Below are 9,209 nucleotides of genomic sequence, written 5' to 3' on the forward strand. Positions count from 1 at the left end.
ACTAATAACAGGAAAATTAAGCAATTATAAAACTATATGTTCCGGTAAGTAGCAAATCTTGAGACTAAAAGTGTAAAAAGAATAAATACATAAAGCAAGTGAAAAAGAAAAGAAAAATGAGTTAACCCCTTGCCTGCGGATTTCCTACAAGAAGACATCACCAAGCTACAGGAATGGAACAAAAAGTGGCTGCTACAATTCAATGAAGAGCAATGTAAAGTCCTACGCCTTGGGAGGGGAAATCCAGCACACCAATACCACATGGTAAACGCTCCACTATCCACCACAAAGGCAGAGAAAGGCCTGGGAGTATATGTTACCAGGCTACCAATTAAGGGATATCCAGCACACCAATACCACATGGGAAACACTCCACTATCCACCACAAAGGCAGAGAAAGGCCTGGGAGTATATTTACCAGGCTACCAATTAAGGGATATCCAGCACACCAATACCACATGGGAAACACTCCACTATCCACCACAAAGGCAGAGAAAGGCCTGGGAGTATATTTACCAGGCTACCAATTAAGGGATATCCAGCACACCAATACCACATGGGAAACACTCCACTATCCACCACAAAGGCAGATAAAGGCCTGAGAGTGTATGTTACCAGGCTACCAATGAAAGCCAAATCCATGCCAATCGCAGCAGACGGGTTAGTAGAAATTAAGAAGCAGGAAAATAAGAAGAAAAGATTCCGACAACTAAAAGAAAAGCAACAGTGGGAGCCGTTATGCACGAAGGCAATAATCCCACGCCCCCTACTGGGCTAGATTTGACTGGACTGGACGTTCTTACGGATGAGTGACACTTTTCAGTCAAGTCTCTTCACTTCTGTATGTGCAGAGCGACCGCTTAGACTAGGGTCGCTTTCACATTCGTTTTTTTTTTTTTACAACAAAGAAGACAGCTCAAGGGCACAAAAAGAGGAAACAATAATATAAAAGTCCACTAAGCACTGGCCCTATAAAAAGAATCAAAAGAGGTGGCCGAAAGAGAGGTCAATTTCGGGAGGAGAGGTGTAAAGATACCCTCCTCTTGAAAGAGTTCAAGTCGTAGGCAGGAGGAAATACAGATGAAGGAAGATTGTTCCAGAGCTTACCAGCGTGAGGGATGAAAGAGTGAAGATGCTGGTTAACTCTTGCATAAGGGGTTTGGACAGTATAGGGATGAGCATGAGTAGAAAGTCGTATGCAACGAGGCCGCGGGAGGGGGGGAGGCATGCAGTTGGCAAGTTCAGAAGAGCAGTCACCGTGAAAACATCGACAGATGATAGAAAGAGAGGCAACATGGCGGCGGAAATTAAGAGGTAGAAGACTATCAGTAAGAGGAGGAGAGCTGATGAGACGAAGAGCCTTAAACCCCACTCTGTCCAAGAGAGCTGTGTGAGCGGAGCCCCCCCACACGTGAGATGCATACTCCATACGAGGGAGGACAAGGCCCCTGCATATGGATAGTAACTGTGCGGGGGAGAATAACTGGCGGAGACGGTACAGAACGCCCAGCCTCAAGGAAGCTGATTATAATAATAATAATAATAATGATGATGATGATGATGATGATGATGATGATAATAATAATAGTAATAATAATAATAATAATAATAATAATAATAATAATAATAATAATATAAAAATTGCTAACACTAGTAATAATTGGGGAGGCTCATACGCCCAGCTGCCTGTTGAAGTAAGACTTACTTCAGCGTCCAGTAAGGGGAGCCGAGAGGCATAGCGGAGTTATCAAACGACCACGACCAGGCGTTGGTGTCAAGGTCGAACCGGCCACCAATCCAGTAGTCCATGGTGAGTCCTGCAAGAGACAATGGCAAGAAGTACGTGTCTGTCACGCTCCTCACTATGTTTCTGCTTAAGTCTATATACAGCAAGTCAAGTCGTACGCAGGTTTGTGGGAGGAGACACGGCCGAGGCGTGGTTTATGCGTGACACTGCTTGGAGCCAAACTAGAGAATGTAGAAACAGGGATTTAGAGAAAACGAGGAAAGGCGGACAAATTTAAATCAATCACTTCATCATGCCCTCCCTCACACCCCACACCGCCGTTTGTAGTCATTGAAATTACAGTCACGCAATAGCACAATAAAAAGACATTTTTTCGTCAGTGGCTTGCCTGAACGCGCTGTGAAAGGAGGCGAGAATGTACATCCAGAGTGTACACACGACCCCAACTTTAGTCACCCCTGAAGTGGCGTTTCATTTTTTATTTTTTTTGCTTCAAGTGACGTCATCCCGCTGCTCCGCCCCAAAACCGCCATCTGCGCGTACCGGTCGCAGTTTTGAAGCAGAGTGACTTGACTTGGTATATATAGACTTAGGATTCTGCGTTTTGTTGTTACCTCCGTCACCCTGGCCTGTGTGTGTGTGTGTGTGTGTGTGTGTGTGCAGACGTGTTTGTTGTCTCATGTTATTGGTGACATCTAAGTCTATATATAGCAAGTCAAGTCACTCTGCTTCAAAACTGCGACCGGTACGCGCAGGAGGCGGTTTTGGGGCGGAGCAGCGGGATGACGTCACTTGGAGCCCCCCCCCAAAAAAAATACCCGCCAGTTCAGGGGTGACTAAAGTTGGGGCCGTATGTGCACTATGGATGTGCATTTTCGCCTTCTTTCACAGCGCGTTCAGGCAATCCACTGACGAAAGTTTGGCTCCAAGCTGTGTCACGCATGAACCACGCCTTGGCCGTGTCTGTTCCCACAAACCTGCATATGACTTGACTTGCTGTATATATAGACTTAGATTGGTGACATTCACTTGTGATAAGTTGCAACGAGTTTTAGTATAGAGCTAATTATATATGTAACAACAATATCCAACCGCAGTATCTTATAATTTATTCAACAATATATGTTTGACTTACGTTCCTTTTTCATGTAGGCTAACAAAGCGCTATATGCTGCAAAGTCTTTCAAATACCACAGGACACCGTGGATGCTGCGGCAAAACTGTCGAGCCTCGGGCCACGATAACTGTGAGGTAAAGGACGACGAGGAGGTATTATGATGATGATTCTTTGCTAAAACTGATTTTTTTTTTTTACAACAAAGGAGATAGCTCAAGGGCACACAAAAAAGGAAACAATAATAAAAAGAAGCCCGCTACTCGCTCCTCCTATAAAAAGAATCCAAAGAGGTGGCCGAAAGAGAGGTCAATTTCGGGAGAAGAGGTATCCTGATATCCTCCTCTTGAAAGAGTTCAAGTCGTAGCCAGGAGGAAATACAGATGAAGGAAGATTGTTCCAGAGTTTACCAGCGTGAGCGATGAAAGAGTGAAGATGCTGGTTAACTCTTGCATAAGGGGTTTGGACAGTATGGCTGAATTCACACGAGCCACTTTTTTGTAGTCAGTGGCCGCCACAAAATAATGGTCAAAATAGAACACACACATCTCTATGGGTGCATGCACACGGGCCACTTTTTTTGTGGTCGCCACAAAACAGTGGCGAGTTGTGGCCGGCGGAGCCATTTTCCGACCACGCCACTGTGGCCAGCGATAGATACCGTTGTTTCAAATGGCAGCGTGCACACGAGCCACAATCGGTGGCCACCACCCTGCCACCCGCCCCTTTCCCTCTGTCTTGACACTTGAACACCTGAATTTTAACTGTCATAATGATGTATAAGTATGACCTTCACGCATAATTTGTGTTCAGGATATAATGGATAAGCTCTTATATGCTTTCAGAACTAATGTTTCATTTCGTTTCACAGTTTTGCATATTATTAATTGATTCTGGTATGAATTAATTTCTGAATGTGGTTGTTTTATTTACCCGGAACTAGAAAGGGGAAAATGTTAGGTAACCGCAAAGACTGCTGAATTATGTCAATAAATTACATCTAATGTGACTTAATATTCTTCATGTTCAGTCTTATATAAAAATTACCGCAAGTCTCTCTTTTACTGGGACATAATTCTTCATGTTGATGTCCTGCCGTGTTTTACGTGGACCAATTATTGTCATAAGATGATTAAACCTATCCTGTGACCTCCTGAAGTAGTAAAAAAAATTATCGTGTTCTTTTAGCTCTGTAAATAATGTGTGGAATGCTACACGCAGTAGTCTGTTGCTAAGTATATATGGGGTGAAACCATGGCAGTACTTTTTACAGCGCTTTTTGCCAAGAGAGCACAGACAGCTGCTGCCTCTACGAGATCCGTAACGCCACGTGCTGACCTCATTAGTGGCCGCCACCGAGTGGCTCGTGTGCATGGTGCACCTACCAACCATTTTTCGTGGCGACCATTTTTTGTGGCGGCCACATTTTGTGGTGGCCACTGACCACTAAAAGTGTCTCGTGTGAACCCAGCCTATAGGGATGAGCATAAGTAGAAAGTCGTGTGCAGCGGGGCCGCGGGAGGGGGGGAGGCGGGGCCGCGGGAGGGGGGGAGGCATGTAGTTAGCAAGTTCAGAAAAGCAGTCAGCATGAAAATAGCGATAGAAGATAGAAAGAGAGGCAACATTGCGATGGAATTTTAGAGGTAGAAGACTATCAGTGGGAGGAGGAGAGCTGATGAGACGAAGAGCCTTAGATTCCACTCTGTCCAGAAGAGCTGTGTGAGTGGAGCCCCCCCACACGTGAGATGCATACTCCATTACCTAGGCGTGTCTCAGCTACGTGAACAACCAGAAGCAAGCTACTAACATTACCACAAAACCAGTTAAATGCAGTCCTGGATCCCGACTCCATATTCTGCTAACTTTCCAGAGACTGCGAAATAAATGTAATTATAGGAAGAAGCAAGTTACAAGCCGCAGAGGAAATGGTTGTCACACTGACCTTAGCCGGAATGAAGGACAGGCAGTCATTTCCGACACGCGTGTACAGCATGGGGCAGCCTGACTTCCGCTGGGTAGAGTTGACGGCCAAGCTCAGGAAATCGACTACTTCACTGCCTGCGGGAGTGTTTGTGTGTCAGGTAACGCCTCAGTCTATGTACAGCAAGTCAAGTCATGCGCAGGTTTGTGGGAGGAGACACGGCCGAGGCGTGGTTTATGCGTGACACTGCTTGGAGCCAAACTAGAGAATGTAGAAACAGGGATTTGGAGAAAACGAGGAAAGGCGGACTAATTTAAATCAATCACTTCAACATGGCCTCCCTCACACGCCACACCGCCGTTTGCAGTCATTGAAATTACAGTCACGCAATAGCACAATAAAAAGACATATTTTTTCGTCAGTGGCTTGCCTGAACGCGCTGTGAAAGAAGGCGAGAATGCACATCCAGAGTGCACACACGGCCCCAACTTTACTCACCCCTGAACTGGCGGGTATTTTTTTTTTGGCTCCAAGTGACGTCATCCCGCTGCTCCGCCCTCAAACCGCCTCCTGCGCGTACCGGTCGCAGTTTTGAAGCAGAGTGACTTGACTTGGTGTATATAGACTTAGGGTAACGCCTTCTTTTGACATGAGAAATCACGACTCGTATATTCACGATACTGGGTGGACATGCAATGAATTGTCGGCACTTCAGATGCTCCTAATGATTATTTTCATTTCATAGTCTCGTTAGCCACTCAGACACGTTTTATAACCAACCATGCATGCTTGTCCCTACACACACACACACACACACACACACACACACAGACACACACACAGAAAAAAAAAGTATTTTACGAAAGGGACGAAGAAACTGCAGAAATCTTAAATAAAAATGTTCATAAAGTGTTTACGAAAGAGACCGACTTTGACTGGGGGCTCGAAAATTGTAGTGAAGAGAGGCTAAATTATGTCAAGGTTAAGAAAGGAGAAATGTTGAAGCTGATGGAATCTTTAGATGGAAGGAAAGCTATGGGACCGGATGACATCTCCGGTCAAGTGCTAAAAGAGTGTAGAAATGAATTATTGGAACCACTGCATGACATAATAACATGCTCTATAAATACGGGAAAAGTGCCCTTAGAGTGGAAGAGAGCGAACATTGCACCAATTTATAAAAGTGGAGATAAAACTGAACCATTAAATTATAGGCCAGTCTCTTTAACAAGTGTAATGTGCAAGATATGTGAAAATAAAAAAAACAAAAAAAACAATGGGTTGAACATTTAGAAAAGGAAAACATGATAAATAAGGGACAGTTTGGATTTAGAAAAGGGAAATCGTGTGTCACCAACTTACTATGTTTCTACTCAAGAGCAATAGACGTGGTGCAAGAGAGAGAAGGATGGGCTGATTGTGTATATCTCGATCTGAAAAAAGGCTTTTGAAAAGGTTCTTCACAAAAGGATAATCTGGAAACTACAGAAATGGAGAGGAATGGGAGGAAAGGTCATGGGGTGGATGAAGGATTACTTAACAGGAAGAGAAATGAGAACGGTAATTAGAAAAGAAAAATCAAATTGGAGGAGAGTAGAGAGTGGAGTTCCTCAAGGATCAGTTCTTTTTCTTTTCAATGTAGCCAAGATCAATATTGTTTGATTATAATAATAATAATAATAATAATAATAATAATAATAATAATAAATTATTATTATTATTATTATTATTATTATTATTATTATTATTATAATCAAACAATATTGATCTTGGCTACATTGAAGAGAGAGAGAGAGAGAGAGAGAGAGAGAGAGAGAGAGAGAGAGAGAGAGAGAGAGAGAGAGAGAGAGAGAGAGAGAGAGAGAGAGAGAGAGAGAGAGAATGATAAAATAGAGAAGTTACAATGAGGTTAAAAAAACAAACAAACATATATAGTGTGTACTATGGTCTAAGTTATGCATCAAAGAAAAAATTGTACGGGACATGAGGTTGAGCGGCGATCATGTTAGTGCTTGCTTGTACTGTTGTATGTACACTGCCATGTACAGTCATCGTCAGAGGCAGTCATGGCCTTGGGTTGAGTGACGAACAGATTTACTCTGAGTTATTCATTTCGTATTTGATTTTGAATAATAACTGAAAAGTCAGACTGATTGAATCACTGATTCTGATGACTGATACCTATTGACTGATTGAGTCCGATTCACTGTAAAAAAAAAAAAAAAAAAAACATTTATGTGAGCAGGCCGCGCTGCAAATATCTTCGATAGTTTTCTAAGTACCGCAAAAAGTATCGCACGATTTTTTAGTGCGGTCCGCGGTAGTGCGGTATTTTCAGAAAGTTTGCGGTAGTGCGATACTTTTTTTGTGATGCGGTACTACCGCACTACCGCACTAAGTACCGCACTTGCCCACCTCTGTATCCCTCCCTTACGTGGGTCCTGTCCTGCTCCTGTGCTGCGGTGGTGGGGGGATCGCACTCTTACCAACCCTGCCGAGATTACCGGGTTGCTCAGTGTGAAATTCGTCGTACCCGCTGTAACGATACTTTTTTGAGTGTTTGAGACAGAAAACCAGCCCCTTCACTAAGTTTGTACCTGTGCTGGTCAAGAGAACTTATTATGGTAGACTATGTGAATCAGTATGAAACACTTACATGTGTTGAATCCTCCCTCTTGAGGCTCAAGTTTGGGCTGGAGGGCAGTCTGAAGCAGAAAGTAAAGACTATTAATTATCCGTAGGTCCACGCCTTTGTGCCACGTCCATGCAGAAGATAATTCTGATGAAGATATGCCAGTAATATTTTTTTTTCATTCTCAGAAAAAAAGACCTTTATCAGTGGAAACATAAATCTTGGTCTAATCAAAGTTATTATTTTCATCATGTCCCCATCCAGGTAGTGGTGTGTGTGTGTGTGTGTGTGTGTGTGTGTGTGTGTTTGTGTGTGTGTTTGTGTGCGTGTGTGTCTTTGTGTGTGTATGTGTATGTGTGTGTCTTTGTGTGTGTGTGTGTGTGTGGGTGGGTGTGTGTGTAATCATAAAAACAATAATAATAATAATAGTAATAATAATAATAATAATAATAATAATAATAAAAATAATAATGACGCCACCTCTATATATGCAGTAATTCCTTCCCCTCAGGACAGACAGAGAATCGCCAATGTTCTCACTCGCGATGTGTCTGTCTTGGTGTGGTCGGCGGGGTATGAAGCTGAACCCGAGTAAATCCCACCGTTTGGTTCTTAGCAGATCAAGGACTCCCTCTCCTCGTCACCCTGATATTACGGTCAGTGGAATACCGATCCTTAATTAATGAAGTTGGTGGAAGTGACGTACCCTTGATCCCAAACTCAGCACTTTTGAGTTGCACCTGCGTTTGTAGCAGTCACCGCTGAAAGCCGTGTGCTCTGTTTCCCCGGTGACTCAAGAAAATGTGGCGCTGCAGCACAGACTCGTTAAGTGTATTCGTGTGCAATGTTTTCGTCTCCCCACGTCTTGTGTATCCTGTGCCGTCTATGTATTTTCATTGTCGCTGTCCTCGTCTCCCTGTTGTCCGTGTCGCGTCTTCATTGTCAACTTTTCTTGTTACTCGTTTATCTTCCACTGTCTGTCCTCGTCTTGCTACAGTTCTCTTCTAAATATTGTTCCACATATACACAAACACATAAATGTTACCTACACGGTACAACATTCACACACACGCACATGCACATAACCACCTCTTTTATGTGTATTGTATATGTCAATGACCTGTGTGATGTTTGTCAATAAAGCAACCCTGACGGATATTGCCTTTCTATATCCGTGAACCAATTAGCCTTAGAACACTCACTACCGCCAACACGTTCACTTGCGTCGGCAGTCTCACAAAAAGTTGGTTTGTTGCGTGCGTGCAGTCAGCTTTATTCCTCTGATGATGTTGTAAAAAAATGCCTTTACTCTGTCATACATATGCCTTATTTCGAGTATACTGTCATTCCGTTTGGATTTCTGCAGCTGAGTTTAACTTAACCCGGTGGTGGTAGCAGCGGGGATCATGTTTCTTAATGGTCCCTCCAGACGAGAAAAAAAGAGAAAAAAATCACCCCTCACACAAACCATTTCATAATATATATTAAAGCATTTGTGATCCGATTATGTATCATATATTTTGGGTTGTTTATATCATGGCACAAACTTGGCCCGTCGTTGCTACACGGTAAAGCCACAAATTTGGCCCGTCGTTGCTACACGGTAAAGCCACAAATTTGGCCCGTCGTTGCTACACGGTAAAGCCACAAATTTGGCCCGTCGTTGCTACACGGTAAAGCCACAAATTTGGCCCGTCGTTGCTACACGGTAAAGCCACAAATTTGGCCCGTCGTTGCTACACGGTAAAGCCACAAATTTGGCCCGTCGTTGCTACACGGTAAAGCCACAAATTTG

At 43.5% G+C, this 9,209-nt stretch overlaps 1 protein-coding gene and 1 long non-coding RNA gene across 2 annotated transcripts in view; both read right to left on the minus strand.

Moving 5' to 3' along the window:
* The window catches only part of LOC126989443 (uncharacterized), a 43,491-nt gene that overhangs the window by 1,647 nt on the left and 32,635 nt on the right, over positions 1 to 9,209 (minus strand). Inside the window, exons 5-8 of the mRNA XM_050848038.1 lie at positions 7,439 to 7,487; positions 4,804 to 4,919; positions 2,883 to 2,991; positions 1,706 to 1,817 (exon numbers count right to left, since the gene is read on the minus strand). Coding sequence (XP_050703995.1) covers positions 1,706 to 1,817; positions 2,883 to 2,991; positions 4,804 to 4,919; positions 7,439 to 7,487 — 386 coding nt within the window. The remainder of the gene's footprint in view (positions 1 to 1,705; positions 1,818 to 2,882; positions 2,992 to 4,803; positions 4,920 to 7,438; positions 7,488 to 9,209) is intronic.
* LOC126989454 (uncharacterized) overlaps positions 7,686 to 9,209 on the minus strand; it is a 3,688-nt gene continuing 2,164 nt past the window's right edge. The window contains exon 2 of the long non-coding RNA XR_007743294.1: positions 7,686 to 9,209. This exon is cut by the window's right edge and continues 1,619 nt beyond it. This is a non-coding gene — a long non-coding RNA (uncharacterized LOC126989454).

Source organism: Eriocheir sinensis, chromosome 6, assembly GCF_024679095.1.
Source record: "Eriocheir sinensis breed Jianghai 21 chromosome 6, ASM2467909v1, whole genome shotgun sequence".
NCBI lineage: Eukaryota > Metazoa > Arthropoda > Malacostraca > Decapoda > Varunidae > Eriocheir > Eriocheir sinensis.